The sequence below is a fragment of the Athene noctua genome, chromosome Z (assembly GCF_965140245.1).
Source record: "Athene noctua chromosome Z, bAthNoc1.hap1.1, whole genome shotgun sequence".
NCBI classification, from domain to species: domain Eukaryota; kingdom Metazoa; phylum Chordata; class Aves; order Strigiformes; family Strigidae; genus Athene; species Athene noctua.
Genome location: NC_134077.1, coordinates 49,481,921 through 49,501,606, shown reverse-complemented (window position 1 = coordinate 49,501,606; position 19,686 = coordinate 49,481,921). Strand labels below are relative to the sequence as shown.

Genomic DNA, 19,686 nt, shown 5'->3' with positions numbered 1-19,686 from the left:
GCAAGGGCCTCCCAAGGGCTCTCTCCTTGTGAGCTGGTAAGCCGCAGCCCTGGGGCAGGACAGAGAGATGTGGAGACAGCCTGGGATGTGCCTTTGTCTCTGCACCCCCTTGGAGGTGAACTGCCGGGAGGGAGTGGGGGAAAGCCCTGATCTCCTCCACACCTCCCCAGTGCTCAGGCCGGGTTGGGTGAGATGCCTGAGACAGGCTCTGGTGAGCTGTTGGGGGGCTTTGAGGGAAGAGCTGGTACACCCAAGACCCTCAAGCCCCCACGCTCTTCACTAAACACCCATCAGGTTAGCACAGGGTACCTGGAGAAGGTGGTCAGGGAAGATGGAAGAACTTGCTGGGAGTCTTCACTACTGATGACATCCCTGGCACCATGTCACGCCCACTGCCTGGAGACAGAGACCTGCAGGCTCTGCACCACCACACAGACAGACAGAGGAGAGAGGAGTAGTGGAAGGGGCTGCCTTTGCAGAGCACCCACATCTGCTGCTCTCCTCCATGCCAAGGCTGGTAGAACAAGCTGAAGGTCCTGCTGGAGCCTGCATGCCTTGTCTGTGTGCCCACCGGAGCCCTGGACAGAATGCGTGGGCACAGAGTCTGTGGCTGCTGAAAAACAGCGAGGTCAGGGTCTGTCACAGCCGTTCCCTGGTAACATTGCAGGGGTGTCAGGGGCTGCCCCTGTTAGTCACCCAGCCAGGAAGGCAGATGCCCCAAAGGGGGAAAGCCTGCTCCACGGGATGTTTCACCTTCATGAAAGTTTCCCCTTCATGAAATTCCTCTCAACCCAATTCTTCAGCCTTTCCAGGTCCCTTTGAATGACATCACAACCCTATGATGTATCAGCCACTACTCCCTGTTTTGTATTATCTCTAAACTTACTGAGGGTGCACTCTCCCCATTGTCCATCTCCTTAATGAAGATCTTGAACAGTATTGGCCCCAGAACTGACCCTGGGTTACAAGACTACTAACTGTCCTCCAGCTGGACCTTGTACTGTTGATTACAGTCCTCTGGCCCTGCATTATGTTACTGAAATAATGCATTCTGTTTAAGGAAAGCTGTCCCTGTCTTCATCTAGTGGCATTGAAATTGTCATTTTGCATAGTAGTTTATGCAGAATGCAGTGTTATGCAGAGGACTGCTTTCTTCTGTTTCTTCAGTTACAGCTTTATTTGCAATTAATAAACAAGAGCTACATTAGTAGATTAGTATGTGATCTTACATCATTAACTTTTTGTTGCAAACCACAAGAGTAATAAACAATATGCTGCACACAGCTCTATTTGTAGGGCTGCAGTAGCTCTGCAGATTTGGTGTCTGCCTTCTTTGGGAAGGTGGGAGAAGACCAGAAGATCTGCACCACGTGTGATTTGTCCTGACTGTATCCTGACTAGTGTTCTGTACTGTGTGAGCCTTGTTCATTTGACTTATGGGTTCCTCACACCCTGCCCCCCACCACACCCCCCATGTTCTTCACAATATATTCATAGAGCAACACAGGCATTTCTCTGCTGTTTCTTGATCCAGGTGGAGGATCAGGAGTGTATCAGGTATGGGTCATACCTGAACGAAGCAGTAGGCACACCACAGCTCTGCCTGCTGCAGAGCTGCCAGGGAAGATGTCAGCCTCAAGCATAGTGTTCCAAAGGCCCTCATTAAGACGTCCATTCCTCAGTTGTAGCTTTGCGTTATGGAGTCTTCCTTCTTATGTGGTCTCCCACAAACTCTTCTACACTTTTGCTCACGTAACTCAGTTGCACAGTTTGGCCAACTGCAAGCTGAGAAGTCTGTTAACCAACCCTGTTCACATACATCCTGAATTATTTAATGCTGATTCCACAGAGTGCTGCATGGCTTCCCTAAAATCATGCCCTTTGTTTAACTGTGAAGGGCACATTGTTGTTACTGCTATATCCTGCACAGAAATAGAAGCAGGAACAGAATTTCTGATTCTTTTGTCTGCTTCTGTGCAACATAATGAAAGGTGGGAAAAGAGCTGCAGTAATCTGAATAAAACATAGATAACAGTATTTTGTAGGTTAATATTCATGGGTTTCATATTCAGTGTATATAAATTTTAGTTAATATATACACATTGGAAGAAAAGACTACAAGATGTGCAGTGATCTTGTAAATACAAAGAAACAACAGTGTTTTTCCATTTTATATACTTGTAGTGTTGCCTAGTTAGCCTACAATCTGTATAATATACTACAGATAATGGAGGCTGTCACCTGCATTGTATACTTGAGAGTATTTAAATATCAGGTTGTCACAGCTGAACTTAAAAGACAAGGAAATAAAAATTTGGGCAATTAAGTTGTGAGATATTTCATAAGGAAAAGTTTAACACACACAAATATTAGCAACATAAGCACATATTGCTAGTTTTGTTCAACATTTCATGTGTTCTTTAAAAGTAATTTTTCAGAACATGAAGTCAATTTACAGGTGCACAGGCAATAATAGTGGGATTTTTCTTTTCTTTCTAGACTGAGATAAGATGTTGAACTGCTCCTAAATGGAGTTCCTTTTTTCTTATGCTACATAAACTGTAGATGTAACAGTCTGTGGCCAGTCCTGATTAAACAGTGATTGGATTGGAGAAGAAAGTATATGAAAAACTTGTAATGTTGCAGGAAGTGATTAATTAATTGCCTGGTGAACTTGCGATTACATAAGTAATTGCAGTTGTGGACCACTTCATCTGACAAAAAAGAGCTTGCAAATACTCTTGCAAGAATAGTTTAACTGATGTCAGTATATTCTTTTCCTATCCAGTTACATGTTATCAGCAGGTAGTTGGGGTATTCTTCCCTGTATCCATTAGATAGTCATTTAAATGTCACACATATGGATAGTAAACAAAATTCATCTTTTGTGTTCTGATGTCTCCTCTTCAATAGCTTGAAAGAGACAAAAGGAACTCCAGCACAATACTTCGCTGTCCCAGCAGTGTAAATCTGCGATGGGTCTTAATGAAAATAAATTTATTTTCTGACAATGTAGGTTAGAGGCTGGGATAACTCAGGGGAGACAGGACACGAGAAGAACAGTATTCCTGTAGCTAGAGTTCTGTAGAGTCCTTGGGCATTTTAAAAAAAAATATATAATATCTTGATATATATAATACTGTAATATCATATATATATATATGATATATATAAAATATATGTAAGAGATATAAAAATAGACAGGAGATTATTTTTATTGTTATATTAAGAGTAAAAGAATTGAAGCCCTCTATGTTATGTACACTATTATTCTTCAGTGCTGCTGAACTTGAATATCTTCTGTGGTTTTGTTGGTAGTGTGCTTTCATGTTATTTCAATAGAAGCTGTTTGAAATGAAAACTGTTCAAAAAGACAATATAACTTTTTTTTTTCCCCCTATTAAAAAAAACATTGGTAAATCTTTGTGGAGAGAAGTGTTATCTATGTTAAGATAGGACTTTTGTCCATACTCAGCCCGCATATTGGCATGTTACTCTTATAAGCAAAATTACAATGGCAAAAAAATGGAATGAAAAACTGTACTCACCGAATCTTTCTTACCTAGTTATTTCCTTTTACTAGGGAACACCTGAAGGTCCGTACAAAAGGATGGATACAGGCATTTAGCCAGGTGAAAATGTCAGGACCTCTATACGGCTAGGCAAAAGGAGCAGAAAGGGAGTTAGAGGAAATTGTGCAGTTACAGGAAGCTTTTATATTACTGTATAACAGGGAAGAACTTTCTATTGGGATTTAGACAACTTCTAACAAGATAAAAATAAAAGTCTGATCTTCGTCCCAAAATCTTTTAAAAAATCTGTTATCAACATACCACAGGTGAACTGCTGTGTTACTGGTTTATCCTCCTTTTTTAAACTGATGCTCATGTCTCTGTCCTTGTTTTTCAGATATAGAATACTAAGTTTGCTACTTGGAAAAGACAAAGCATGGCTTCTAACATGGCAAACCCTGCTAACCATTTGCCATACTTCTTTGGCAATATTACACGTGAAGAAGCTGAGGAGTATCTGATGCAAGGAGGAGTGAGTGATGGACTGTACTTGCTCCGGCAAAGCCGGAATTACCTGGGGGGCTTTGCTTTATCCTTGGCCCATGGAAGGAAGGTTCATCATTATACAATTGAGAGGGAGCTAAGTGGCTCATATGCTATTGCAGGAGGCAAGTCACATGCCAGTCCTGCTGAACTCATTAACTATCACTCAGAGGAAGCCGATGGCCTTGTCTGTCTACTGAGAAAACCTTTCAATCGACCACCAGGCATTCAACCCAAAACAGGACCCTTTGAAGATTTAAAAGAGAACCTCATCAGAGAGTATGTCAAACAAACTTGGAATCTTCAGGTAAATGCAAGTTGATTTTGCCATAAAGTCGTCCTTGATTTAGGAGAAAAGATATTGCAGTGTTTGTTTCCAGCTGTTGATGCTGCTATTTAGTATTTTTTCATAATGGAATCATAGCAGTTTGAGTTTTGAACAGCGGAGATTTTTTTTTCCCCCCAATACGTGCAGTAACTTAGTTGTAAGTGTAGTTTTCTTGACATTTTACAAAACTTAGGACTTTTGTGCTGTCTTAGTCTAGCATAGGCTTATCTAGCTCTGCACTAACCTGTGTCATCAGATTTCCACATGCACCAAAAGTTAATAGATAATACAAGAACAAGATCATGAGCAAGATACAGAAATGGTTTATTTGATTGCTTTTGATTCTGAATTTTCATGGACTGATATGCAGGCAGACATGGTGATATGGTGACTTGTTTTACATCCTCCCCTCTTAGCTGACCTTGTTTCTGTAATGCTTGTTTTGATTATGTCCAGAACAGCACCTGGTTTCTTAACTACCTATATATCTTCAGTACTGCATGTGTCAAGCATCAGTGTTTCAGGCTGGACTTTTTCCTTAGAATGACTGTGAAGAAGCTAGTCTTAACACTAGTGTAGGAGGCTGCAACAGGAATATTATTTCACCTTGGGATGCCATGAGTTACCATTATGAGCTCATGGAGTTATGCTAGGTTTTTCATCTCTTTTGGTACTAGCAAGTAACCCTGCATGTTCTGCTCTGTGAAATATGTGGGACAATGCCCAAACTAGAAAAGTCTGAAATTTATACTACATTTACTGCAAGTGCTGAGGCTGACATTTTTTTTCTGATGAGTCTGAGCTCAATCTAGAAGGAAGTTGTTGAACTCAGGCTGAAGACTGATGAAATGAGGGATTTTTGCCCTCAGATTCTGGGACAAAGTTGGAAGTGATAGGCTGTAGATGGTTTAGAAGTGTCTAACTTATGCCTAAAATATTAGCGTAGTTCACTCTAAAACTGAGACTGCGTTTGGGAAATTTGCATTGATGTTTTCAATGTAGACATGTTGCAACAATGCAAAGCATGTTCAGTTTATTTCAGTGAACTGCTGTAGGATATGTCATATAGAGGTATGTTATGACATCTCAGACTGGCACTGAGTATATTCAGCTATGTCTTATTAGCATAAAAATATGACATAATTTTCAGCTGAAATACTGATATGTCACTAAGGGCTTAATTTACTGGTCATTTTTCCATCTGTTTCTCAGAGGTAGAGGAAGAATCCCAGCTTCGTGATGTTTAGGTTACTGTAAGTTAGTTTCTGGTTTAATATTTTTATAGCAATCAGATCTTTTCCTCACGTACAACAGGTACATGCAGATTTTGAACGTCCCGAAAGCAATCCAATACTAGGAGTCTACCTGTCATGTTTTTATTGCAGAAGATGGTTTGACTGTCCTGCTGTGTTTTTACCACTCTCTAGGGGCATGCTCTTGAGCAAGCTATCATTAGTCAAAAGCCTCAACTGGAGAAATTGATTGCCACTACAGCCCATGAGAAGATGCCATGGTTCCATGGGAGGATCTCTCGGGAAGAGTCAGAACATCGTATTCTCATTGGCTCAAGAAACAATGGAAAATTTCTGTGAGTGTTTTTTTTTGTGGTATTGCTGTTTGCCACCAGTGTTAGTACACAGTTCCCATGAATGAATCTCAAATGAGAGTATGTCCTAAAAGGTGACTTGTTCACAGTGAGAGACCCCAGTCCAGCATGATATACGTGACATAAGCATTCCTGTACTAAGCAAGTCTCTCCAACATTACGTTTTCACTTAACTAAAAATGGGAAACTACAGCAAAAGTGTGCGTCATTGTATTTTAATCAAATACTGAGTTTAATTCTAAAAGGAGCATAAGAAAAACTCAATACAAGAAAAATTCATTTAAATTTGTTTTATAACTGATAAGCAGTACTAAGTGACTGTGATAGGTTAACCTTAGTCCACCAAGCTGCTGTCATGCTCCCCCTCCTCAACAAACAGGGAGAGAAAACAGGATGGAAAAGCTTGTGTGTCAAGATGAAGACAGGGAGATCATATACCACTAACTCCCACTGGCAAAACAGACTCCACTTGGGGAAAAGTAATATATTGTCAGTTGATATTGAGTTGGAGATTGTACTGGGTCTGAGAAAGACAAAAACATAAAAACCCCATCTTATTCTCACACACCCACACCCCCAGTTTTCACAGACTCAACTTCCCTCCTTCACACCCAACTCCACTCCCCACCAAGCCGCACCGGGGGAGGATGGGAAGGAGATGGGGCTGCAGTGAGTTGGTAACAGCTTCTCACCGACGCTCCTTCCTCTTCATGCTGTTCCCCATTGCAACATGGGCTCTCTACAGGAAATATCCTTCAGGAAATACCCGTCTGCTTGGAGGACTGCAGTATGGACACCTGCTCCACCGTGGCCTCTCCCATGGGCTGCAGGGGACTCTCTGCTCCAGCACCTGGAATGCCTGCTCCCCACCTCCTCCTCTGCCCTTGGTGTTTGCAGTGCTACTTCTGATTCATGTTTGGTTTTTTCTGTCCATCACCACCAACCAGGCATTTTTCTGCCCTTTCTTAAGGATGTTTTCACAGAGGCAGAGGTGCCCCATTCGTGGCTGAGGTGCTTGGCAGTGCCCTGCAGGGGTCCCTGCATTGGGCCCAGTTGGAACCAGACATGACTGACCCAGGGCAGCCCCTGACCTCTAGCAGAGCCCCCTGCAGCCCCTCTGCCAAAGCCTGGCCACCTGCACCCAATATGCTGACTTAGCAAAGTGGTAAAAGTAAAAACAAGATGCTGATGTTAACAGCTGTTGGGATCCATAACTGTCAGTTCTCCTGGGGGCAGTGGTGGTGCTTTGTTTTGTAGTTAAGTACCACAAGGAATTGCTTTTACCTTGGTAACACCATTTTGTGTCTGCCACTGCCTGCATTTACTTGAAGTCATGATCTTTTGTTTTCTGAGTGCAAAGGTGTCATTTAGAATAGTGACTAACAGCCATCATCTTGTAAGGATTAGAGACAGAATCTTCTAACAAAAAAGTTTCTCTTTTGGAAAATCCTAATTTGAAAAAAATCAGTTTTAATTGAGCCATTTCCCTTCCCCCCCCCCCCCCCCCCCCAAGTATTTATATAATGATAGAAAATGAAGCTTAAAGGTCATGGCCAAGGAAGGATGACTTTGAACTGTGTAATTCCTGAGAGAAATTTCATTGCCTACCTATATAGTCTCCTTCCTTTGACTTTTTTAAAACTAGTCCAAAGTAAAACTGTAGGAGTGAGTGCAGAATGGATGTGCTTCTTCATTACCAACTCTTTACTGATTTGCTGTAATTGTGCCACACTAATTGCTAATGTAGATGCATCCTTCATATGTTTCCATGTTTCAGTCTTAATTGTCTGGAACTGGTAACTCCTTGAAATCTTTATTTCCGGTAGAGTTAATTCCTATCCTGTCAGGTCTTAGCTACAAATACTTTGAGTGGACTGACGTCTCATTTTTTGAAATCTCTTTCCTCCCTCAGTCCTTGAATTTTTACTGTTTCACAGTTCATCTCACCCAAGTTGCCATGTGTCTTCACATTTTCAACCCCATACTCCCTGTTTCTTGGGATCATGTCTAGAGGGTCATTTACTGCTTGCTTTTGTTGCCATTTGTACCAAAATTTATTACAAATGTTTGTGGAGCCAAAGATTCCCTTTATCACAGATTCATCTTTTCTGAATGCTTTTTCCTGCAGCACAGAAGTTTCACTGATTTGATGAACGTAGTCACTGTAATAGATTACCAGCACAGCATTACCATACCACCTCTCTTTTTCGTTGCCCTGTGACTTTGCTAGTTTCTTATCCTACTTGTTAGACATAGGGACGTGTAATCTGAAACAAAGAAGCAACCCTTCCTTTTAATGACCTATTTTTTCCTAAAGATTATTACTTTACATATTAACATCTTACCAAATCAATGTTGTATCAGCTAAGTCATGATGTTGATCATGTATTGAAGCTTGCAGCTTTTCCAGTTTACGTCTTGCACACATTGGTTTCTATGTGGTTAAAGTGCTTCTCTTTGGGAAAAAAAAAAAAAAAAAGGGAAGCTAATTTTTCTTCAAAGAAATGGATCCCTTTACTAACATTTCTTAACAATAAGGATGAGCTTTGGAGTGAGGGAATGCAATTTTTTAGCAGACTTGGCATTTTCAATCTCTATTATAAAGAGACCCTGGTCTCTTTTTAATCTTCTGTAAGCATTCCTACAGCTTTAAATAGAAGTACTTCTCCAGCATTTTCCTGTTTCCCTTAGAGATGGCTTAGGAGGCATTTCTGGTGCTGTTTGCAGCAACATGCTTGATGAGCTGTGGAGGGAGCAGTCAGACCTTCTCCTGGGGGACTTGTTATGCCAGTGGGTGCATATCTTGTTCTGCTGGAACTCAGGCAGCTGCTTTCACATCAGGTAGATAAACCCACAGAGGGGAAAATACTAACTTTAAGGCTCTGTTTAAACCATGAGAAGTGCCACTGTATCTAAAATAATATGAAAATACAACTGATAGTATGTTTTAGCTTGCATCCCTCTTATTAAGGACAGCACTGTTTACTTCTGCATCTGTAGGGTGTTTTGTGATGCATTAATTGTTCTTGCATGGACTGCATATCTGGCAGGTTTAGACCTAAATTACTCTTACACTCCCAGGGAAGGAACGGGGAGATCTTCATCTGCTCCGTATTTTAGCAGCCAGATCAGCAAGAGAAATAATGTGTTGTTCATTTGTATCAGAAATCAGTTATTTTTCCTTCCAGAGCTCTTGAGCTCTCAGATTGGTAGACCTAGAGGCTCATAGAAAATAACAAAAGAACTGTCTCATGCAGAGAGGTTTTCTGTTTTCCGCAGTGGTTTGCCTAACATGAGCTAGCTCATCAGGTGTTGAGAAATAAACCACTCATTTGTTAGCTAACTGAAACAGTAGCAGCAAAATTGTTGAGTGCTAGAGAGGCACATTGTTTTACATTTCAGGCATGGGCATCCCATGCTTTTTGCTTACCTGGCAGCAGCGCATGTCAGAAACTTCTGTACACCTGTGGACTGAAGGCTGAGTTTGTGCTTGTGAATGTAGCTGTTCAGGGACTGTTTTTCTCACATTGGTCGAGACTCAAGCCTGGTAGCTGACTGAAAGGTGAAACTTAGAAACATTCAATGTCTAAGAGAAGTTCACTTGTTGAGATAGGAAATGGAGCCTGGGAACATAGAGAGAAGCTAGATTTTAAATTAGATGAGGTACTGTGAGGCTGTGCTACAAGTCCACAAGCAGGTGCTGGTATATGAAAAAATAATCTTACTATGGAAAAAATAGTGCATTTTAAAAGGCTAGAATATTTCTGTATATTCTTTTAAAAGGGTCTCTAAATCTCATTACACCAGAAATCTGCTGTCTGATCTACTTACCTTGAAACAAAATCCAGTACAGCGGTCTCTGTGAGAACATATTTCTTCAGCGCTGCTTTGCAGCACTGCAAGGTTATAAAATCTTTTTTTTTTTTTTTTTTAATATAATAAATATGGAAATAGTTGAAAAGCTTCCTGACTGCAGTTCAAAATGTCGTGATTAGCATCATAGATCTAACACTGTGATTTATCCAAGCTACTGGAAAAGTTCTGAGACAACTCTGAGTGTTTTACTAGGAAATTTTCAAAGGTCTTTTTAAAGTTTTTGTCATGAGTGAAAAGTCAGTGAAATAAGTATGTGTGTGGGTGATATAGACTTTCTTTTTAAAGTCAAAATTAGAAACAATACCATGAAATGACATGAAATAGGAAGCAGTGCCCCACTCTTCCAGGAAGAACACTCATTATGATTGCCACTCTAGCCAAAAAGTTTGAAGAAAAAACTATAGCAGTGGAATAGAAGGAAAATACGATGTCTCTAAAATGAGCTGAAAAGCAACTGAAAATAGAGAACTTTATTTTAAAGTCTTAAGCCCCTGCTAGCTTCATTAACAGTGCTGTGCATGCTGTGTAGGATGCTGGTTCTTACCAGACTTACGGTTTTTTATTAGACTTTGCCTGGTATGGGGCATAATTGTAGAACATGATGATAAATATTGTCTAGATGATCATAGATACTACTGTTAATTTTATAAATACTGTTATTAATACTGTAATAATATTCCGTGTGGACCAGTTGAAAAATTAATTTAAAATTTGCTAACAGTGACAGGCCAGCAGTATAAAAACAGGTTCATTTTCTCTGCAGTTTCATACAGGAAACAACTCCAGTAAGTGTGTGGTAGCTCTTGGTACATCTTGATTTGTCATCAGTAGTGACCACTTCAGTTATATGAGCATGTGATCTTGCATATGTCTTAAGAACCAAAAATTCTGAAGCTAGAGGAAGATAAACAATATTTGGAAATACTGTTAAACTTAAAAAATTCAACATTGAGGAAATTGTAAGTGAAGACATTGCATAATTAGCAGTTTAGTCTCTAAAAACCTTTTATATGGGTTCATAGTTCACATAAAATGTGAACAGGTGCATAAAAGGAAAGTAAAAAATATTTTTAGAATATGAATGTCTTAAGTACACAACAAGATATACTAAAGAGGACAAACTAGTTTCAACTATTTGAATGACTCACAGCGCTACTTATCATGGCTCCTCATGACATCTAGAGACTAAACTGTCTCTTACATGTTGCAATAGTTTACTAACACCATTTCAGAATAAGCAGTTTTGAAGTGCAGTTGTTCATAAGAGTTTTCTTGTCTTTTGTCTCACCCAAAATTTGTGTTTCTGATACATGTAGCAGTCTATATTTACATTAATCTTTCTGTCTTTCTCTAGGAATTTACCACTACTGGAGTTCATACTGATCTAGGTGATTTATCTGACATTGCAGAGTATTCTTTAAATGTTTACCAGTATTATGTTTGTATCTATAAATGGAACTGGACATTGTTGACATAAGACAAGGTGAAAACAATCCTACTAAACATGACCTTAATTCAGGTTATTAATTAACAATTAAGTTCCTCTTCAAAATGCCAAGCAGTTGCTAGGCTTAGATGACCATAAAAATTTTCCAGGAGAAATGATAAAATGCATACAGTGAACAGTGTTTCTGGAGGCACTGTATTTCCCTTCTCAGCAGCCTGGATGATGCCCACAGCTGTCTGGGAGAGCTGTTAACTGATCGTCAGTAAGGTACATAGTTAGGCACCACTTGCAGACCACTGCAGCAGGACTGTGACTCCTCAAGGGTAGCTCTATGCTGTGTGCTTCAGCAGCACAGTGGGTCAGAGTTGTGAAGAAAAGATGAAATCCCTTTGCTACACAGTCAATGAGGCATGTTGCAATTTTTTTTTTTTTTTTTTTTTTTTTTTTTTTTTTACCCTGGGATTTTTTCCTTTAAAAGGAAAGAGATCTTTTCGCTTTTCATTTGGAAGCAGAGAAAATTGAGACATTGTTCTTTTTGCTTCCAAGCAGAAATTGAGACTTTACTAAAGGAGAGAATGGTTAGCTATTTACACCGTCCGTAATGATACACCAAATACTTATTGGTTACTATTTGGGTTACATTCACAAAACCATAAAAATACTTAAACATAAGATGCATGGAAATTAAAATCAATAACTAAACCTTCTTTTCATTGTATCGTGTAACAATTGGAGTATCTCAGTTTCTTCTAAAATTGCTGTTTTAAAATATATGTCAGAAAATCTAGATACCTTGGTGCTTCTCTAATGTATCTATGAATTCAAATTTATTCTCAGTGAAATCGTTCATGTTTCTGATTAATCTCAGTGCAATGTCATGAAGTGAAAGACCAGGTGATATTCACTGCTCGATTCCTTCCATGCCAAAACACTTTTAAAAACAATACAGCTTTTTAAAATGAAGATTATTTTTGTTGTCAGTTTGTATTGAAGAACAGTAAATATCTGGTGCAATTTCAGAGCACATTAAAGTACATAGTGCATTTGGATTTTTGGATTTTTTCCTCCACATTCTGAAAATTGTTACTTCTCATAGAAGGAAAGTTCCATATATGAAGAGAGCCCCATAATCTGGTGTGATGACCCTAAGTAGTAGAGGCAGCACCATCAAGAAGGTGTGAAAACCTTGACTTCCATTTGAAGATGTTTCAGTTTCTAACCTTTCAGTTTGAGCAGCCTTCCTCTTGATTCCATTTTTTACGTTAACAGTAAGGTACTGGATACTGTGTACCCAGCTGGAGTTCTGGAGGTTTATCTTAACCTAGACAGCCATTATAACAGTCTACAAAAACAACATGAAATTGCGAAACATGGCCTGTGACAATGCTTGTCACCAGAGGCAGTAAAAGTTTTTGATTTGGACTGTGATGGTAAGTTCTATGAGGGCACTTTTTGGACCAGTAATGAATCTGGTTGCCAAAACTAAGACTTAGGCCATCATTTGGCTGTTGCTTCAAAGCTCTTGATAGTTCTGCTCTTCAGTACCTTCTGTTGTTTTGCAGGGATCAAAACTGTGCTGGTGTTGACTGGCTACAGTTTAAAAAAGCACCATAACCCCAAGAGAACGATGCTCCCTCTGGACCGTGATCAAGTGTTAGAGTGGAGGTTTTTTGCATATGTAGTGATAGAGCTGTCTGACAGAAGTTGCCATGACTGTTAACTGCTTGTTGGGGCAAGGAAGATCTCAGAAATGCAGCCACAGCCTTATAAATCTGAACTCTGCCTAAATCCTGCACCTGATACTGATAGGGCTGTTTGTGTCTGTGTCATGGTCCTTAGAAGTCAGTACTCCCTTCTCCCATTAATGCCTGTGCTCTCAAGAAGTGTTTACAATGACTCGTGATCGCAACAACTTTTGCAAATGAGAATCAGCTTCAGTCAAGCTAATTGTATTGGAGCCACCATTTCCTCATGTGAAACACGAAGGACATTTGTTACTGGGAAACAATCCATTGCATTTTTGTAATCTTACTTGTGCTGTATTCTAAACAGAAGTCTGAATGCAATGAAATGCCATTCATTTGTGTTTTAGAAACAATATCCTCTATTTTGTAAATATTTTTCCAAGCCTCATTTGTTAAAAGCAAGTCAGAGGAAGACAAAGTAAAAGTCATTCTTCATTTTAGTGAAACCTATTGCTCTCCATTGCTCAGTCAGCACAGGAAATTAGCGTGCTGAGAAAATACCTACATGTCATGAAAAACCACAATGTGTTTTAAGGTGCTTTAGAGACACTAGGCAAGTTACTTTTGTTTCAGAAAGAAAACTGACCCTACTTCCCTTTTCCTTTAGCCAGTGTCCTGTTCACATCTTAGGCAACAAGAATCACTCTGCTTGAAAAAATAGTTGCATGAGTAGTTCGGACAAAACCCAATTTTAGTTCAGTGAGTCAGCTGAGGAACAGAATTTAATGCTTGCCTCTGCAATCTTCTGAGATGTGATAGCAAGTACTAGTGTTGCACCAGCTTCACAACATCTTAGTGAGTATATCCTGCTATATTTCTTCTCAGGGCTTCTGAAAAATTCAAGGGAGTGTGAGTAGGAGACAGAAACAAGAAATGTTTCAGTATTGCTGAAAATTTTAGTCTAGGTCTATTGCTGTCTCACTGTCAGCAGCAAGTGAACACAGGCTACTCAAAGAAAAACCCTACTTTCACATGTACTAATTATGATGGAGCTAGTAGCAAATTCCTGTCTACTCTGGGTCCAGTCATCAAAAGATACTGGTCTCAGTTTTAGCTAGTCTTGAGTACTCATAAAACAACTGCAACACTTCACAGGCATCTCAGATTTTACTTGCAGATCTCCTGGAAGAAGGAGATCATCATGGCTACCTCTGAATTTTAGGCAGTGTTTGTATATTACATTCTGTGATCTCTCCCTGGTGAAGTTTAGACCAGATACATACCGCAATATCATGTGAAATTTCATGTGAATTTTATGTGAAATCTGCAACAAAGCATTAATGTCTTTACAGAAGTTATAAGAATTAATATCATACATAAATGTATGATTTACTTTAAATTCCCAGCAAATCAACAATCTGTTTCAGTACACAATGATTTTGCCTTTATTTGTATTTCACATTATATTCTTCTAGTATTTTATCATCTGCACTGTCATCTCTTTATTTCAAAATAAAAGATACAAGAGAGAAATCTTGCTTTAATGAAGGCACTTATATGTAGTTTTTAATTTTACATAAGCTGTAGAGGAGATTGAAGTGCAACTGCTGGTGTATGCTAGATCCTGGTGTCAAGACTTCTATGGGCTTTGCAGGCCTGCAGTGCACAAAGAGAGCACTTTGTGCACTAGACAGTGTTCTGTAGCTGCCTAGCAAAGAGCTCCACATCGTGGATTTTCTGTTGTCATCTTTTGCCCTTAGCGGGAGGAAAAAAAAAAGAAACTAGAAACTTTAGGAAATTCTATCTGAAAACAAATGACACTAAGAAATAAATGAAAGGCCTAACAAAATTGCTTCAGAAGATGCAGTACTGATTTTGCTTTCTTTTTTTTTTTTTTAATTCTAAAGCTTAAAGAGTGATTTTAAAAAGAACTTCAATGAAGATGCTCATTTCTACTAAAGTGTAATCCTGAAAATCCCTCTTATTCCTACAGTATCCGAGAAAGGGACAGCAATGGTTCCTATGCCCTGTGTCTGCTCAATGATGGAAAAGTACTGCATTACCGTATTGACAGAGATAAGACAGGAAAGCTCTCCATACCAGATGGAAAAAGATTTGACACTCTCTGGCAGGTCTGTTCAATTTGAATCACTTGAATATCTGTCATCATGTTTCCATGTAACTGACTAAGGCAGCTTGTTTTTCTCTGCTGTGCAACAACAGTCTAGCTAAACAGCTATGTGTTTTGGCAGGTTGTTTGTCACATGTTTCCAACTTTGTGTGCTTTCTATACATGAAGAAAATATATGTTAATGTAGAAAGCTCTTAAAGTGTAGAGAGCTTAATAATTTTTAAATGTGGTATTTCAGCTTAGCTGAGTTCATAATTGCTGTAATTATTATTCAGTTAGCTGAACATTCTCTAGGATGCATTTGCAAGTGACCATATTCAATAATAGCTATGCTATCAATAGGTATACTCTTTTGCTAATGTCCTTTATGACAGCAATAAACAGAATGCTAGGGAGCACAAGGGGGATGGTTTAGAATGCCATACACATACTGCATTCTTTAGCTTCAAAATTTTCTACCTTCAAGGCTGAAAAAGCATAGTTTGCTAAGGGTTACCACCAAAACCTGAGTGAAGATTAAGCAATTAAGGAGTGCATAGTTGACTATGCCATAGTCTATAATAAAACTGAATACTGAGGAAATTACTATGTAAATTGAAAATGCTAAGGGAGTTGAAACACCTGCAGAAATCTCTTATGTCCTCTTGCTTAAAATTCTATTAAAACAAGTAAATTGAGTCACAAATCTAAAATATGGGTCTTTACTTGCATACATTAATTCTTAACCTTTCCTGTAAAGGTGCTGCATTCTCCACTTTCCTGGAGTCACTGGGAATTTGAAAGCAGCTATGCTGTCTTACAATTTTTTTTAATATGTCTGCAACTCTTTCACTCACAGACCCTCTTCTTTGTACCCAAATGTAACAAAGCCGATATAGCAGTAATGAACCTGTAATAATATGGCATGGAGGGGACTATCCAGGAACACCACCTATTGGTGCTATACATTTATTAACTGCTTACATCCCATTGCGACTTTGAGGTCCAAAGAAAGCATTCTGTATTAGGACAATTCCTTCACTGTAGTTATACCAATCTTGAAAAAAAAAAAAAAAAATATTTTTTTTTTTAAAAAAAAGAGGGTGGGAACTCAGAGGTATAAAAAGAAGTTATTTGCTCAGAGGTACAAAGCTGGTTAGTAGCAGAACAAGGCGTGGAATCCTGAGTCTTAAAAATCCAGTTCTTGGATCAGGTTCCAGATTCATTGACAAAGTTACTTCAGAAACATGCACCCTGCTAAAGCGAAGTAAATATGAGGTAAGAACATGTGCGGTAAAGATCTGTTGTATGCCCAGTTCATTTTCTGTAATATATACCAATTATTCTATATATGCATAGAATTTTAAAGAGACAATATATTTAATTATATCTCCCTTACCTTTTCCTATATTTTTCTCTCCTTTTAATTTTTTTTCCCCCTCTTGTTCTGGTAGTTAGTTGAGCATTATTCATACAAACCAGATGGATTATTAAGGGTTCTTACCATTCCCTGCCCACATCTTGGCTCAGAAAATGGTGAGTTATTTCTACTATTTTGATATGTATACATAGCCATGCTAATGATGATAAAGATGTGTGCATTTTTTCCACTTGCTGTGTAGGTGAGTACAGATTATGGTAGATTAATGTTAGATTAAAAAATATCAAATGGTAAATTTCCAGCTTTTCAAAGAGTTAAGATCTGCCAGACCATGCAGGATGGAGGCAGATCCCGTAGCTTAAGTGAAGCTACCAACTCCAGTTATTGCTGGCTCTAAATTAATGTCAGATCTGAAACATGCTTTGCTGCTCTAAGTGGCAGTGTGTGTTACTTGGCCCACACACATTAATGAGGTGGATTGTCCCAGCACTCCCTTACTCCAGGCTGAGGCCAGCACATCAGCAGCACTGCTATAGGCATTTGCGTTGGGTGCAGTGAGAGTTGCTGGTAGATGAGGAATTACTTCCCATGCTGGGGAGAGCAGGACAGAACAAGGGATTGGCTGCACTGTGCTAATGCTAGGAATAGAAGTAGGGGTCATTCTTTGATAACCTGGGGGAAGGGAGTGAAAGGCAGGTGTGTGGGAGTGTCCTGAGGTCCAGTATATGCTCTTCGGACTGTTTCTTCTTTAATGTCATGTTAAATACTGATGAGACTTGTCCTCTCTCTTGTCCTGACTGCCAGGGGAAAAAAGATGCTTCTGACTGATCCTTGTCTAACTTGTGGTGTTCCAGAAGTGACGTTCTCTCTCTAAGATCATCTTCCATCATTCTGACTGGATACCAGTGCCATGATGAAAGGATATGCCTGTACTTTTCCAGTACTTTTGAGCAGTACAGTTAGGCACTGCATATACTTTTATCTCTGTGGCAGCAAGTACCCGAGTCACATTAGAGACAAAAGCAAAGAAGATGGGCCAGGAAAAACACTGTAAAGTGATTAAAAAGCTAGAAAGTTGGTCCCCTATGTAAAATTTTGTGTTCTTACAGTACGTTTCTCACCTTGTTCAGTATCCTTCTACATTTGATTCTTTTGCAGATAATGTTGTTTTTGACACTCATCCTCCTCTTCCTGGAACCCCTTCTAAGGTAAGAGTAGGGGGTGACATAGCGCTAGCATTCATTTGAGAAGGCACATACATTTCAGAAGTCAAAAACTGCTCTAGAAATCCTAATGCTTGGGTATTTTTGCTTCAGTGAATTTGTTTTTCTAAGGTTGAATAAGCTTAACATTTTAGCTTGGTTATTGCTTTCATCAGTGTTTTGAATGAGCTAATCATCATCTGATTTTGTGAACTTCTTTTATACATACAATGTATGTGAAAATCAGTATTTTTCATATGCAAAATGCCTCATTGATTGTCATGTTCTATAGTGACTGTATCAACACTAGGAGAGATACTGCTTTGTTTACACAGTCCATTTTGAGAATCTGATGACTAAAGCAGAAATGGAGGTTCAATTTATTTTCATACTTGATGTGTGCAGTTAACATCTGACTTTGCACAAGGGTTTGATTCCTTGTGCAGTGAAATTAGGGGATGTTCTTTTAACTCCATGAAGAGTGAGCAAATGTAGTTCTTAGAATCCATTGATTAAAGGAGCTACCTGAGGTGCGATACATAACACCATCTCATTCAGTTGTCGTTGATCTCATCTGAAATAGGGAGTTTAACTTAGTTGTTTCACCACTCCCTGGAGAGCCTAATCATTTAGGTCAATATCTTGATGCAGTCCCACATTATAGAAAAAATATTTTGGTTCAAAGAGGCAATTACATTTATTTCAGTACCGTTGAGTCCTTCTGGGTCTGTGAACAACTATTTTCATACCACCACTTTCTGAAAATCAGGTGCCCTTTTAAATCACTGGAAATTATGCAACCAAAATTGGTGCCGTTTTTTTTTTTTTTTTAATGTTGTCCTGAGGTTTCGATCTATGCCATTTACTAGAATGACTGTGAAGTTTAAGCACATGAGACCACATTAGTTACAGTGATGGGGCAAGCACATTTAATGTGGGAATGCGATGTAGGTTTTAGATTATCCATAGAAAATTTTGCAGTTTAAGTGTAAATAAAAGTAAATTCAATAAATCTTACTTTAGGTATTTAACTTTTCACAGAAGTAGTAAAAAAAAAATCTGTATCTGACCAAGTTGACTGATGTCATGAAGGTAAATGGGCTAACCTCTTCTCTTTACATCAGTGCATTGCAGTAATACTGCCCCAGTTGTTCATGACCTTTACAGGTGAAAGACATGGTCGTGCTAACAGGGTATGATTAACCTTGCCTAACATGAATAAACTCAAATGAAAGAGCCAGTCATTCAGCAAATCTCAAAGGCTTGCTTTTGAGGCTTTTTGAAGAACACATACACATCTACATCAGCCTGAAAAGTAGTAGAATGACTTTCCACCAATATGTGTCTACGTCTTACCACTCTGAAGGGGCCTAGGTGATTAGTCAAGACTTGCTTTTAGGTAGCTTTTAGGTAGCCATAGTTAGGTGAGATTAAGTTCACTCTTGAACATGTACTTCTCTCGCAAGTAGCTCACTTAAATGCACTTATTCACTTGTACATTTGATATACAACCATTAATGGTTTCAGGATTGATCAATAATAGTTACATTTAAGACTCATTGTGATGGAAGGAAAAGCACCAAAGATATGAGAGTGATATGTGTTGAGTGCATATTTTGCAAGTGTTCTCCTAAAATATGGTTTAAATTTGACATTCTGAACTTCTTAAAACTGAAATCTGAATTTTGTGTTTTATTTGGGAGTTTTACAGAACAAGCCTGCTGAGTCACTTTCCTGTAGTATAAACATAAAAATAGAGAGTGGAAAATTTAAAATATTTCTGGAGCTCAAAGACTTTAGTTAATATTGCCAGGTTCTCATACATTAATATCTTTGTGCAAAACTCACTGAAGACCACTCATGTAGAATTTTTTTATACACAGAGCCTGAAATACAATGAATTCAGATTGCAAAACCAAAAAATGCATCCTGGAAAGAACAAATACAGTCACAAAGTCTTATGTAGAGGATGTGCAATCTATCTTCACATTATTTA

At 38.8% G+C, this 19,686-nt stretch overlaps 1 protein-coding gene across 2 annotated transcripts in view; it reads left to right on the top strand.

The window, feature by feature from the left end:
- Positions 1 to 3,927: 3,927 nt before the first annotated feature.
- The window catches only part of SYK (spleen associated tyrosine kinase), a 31,459-nt gene continuing 15,700 nt past the window's right edge, over positions 3,928 to 19,686 (top strand). The window contains exons 1-5 of one of the 2 annotated variants that reach the window (XM_074932310.1): positions 3,928 to 4,362; positions 5,811 to 5,971; positions 14,991 to 15,129; positions 16,562 to 16,643; positions 17,647 to 17,696. In XM_074932310.1, the coding sequence (XP_074788411.1) occupies positions 3,949 to 4,362; positions 5,811 to 5,971; positions 14,991 to 15,129; positions 16,562 to 16,643; positions 17,647 to 17,696 (846 nt within the window). In that variant the 5' untranslated portion in view covers positions 3,928 to 3,948. The remainder of the gene's footprint in view (positions 4,363 to 5,810; positions 5,972 to 14,990; positions 15,130 to 16,561; positions 16,644 to 17,646; positions 17,697 to 19,686) is intronic. The other variant, XM_074932309.1, reaches the window with a different exon arrangement.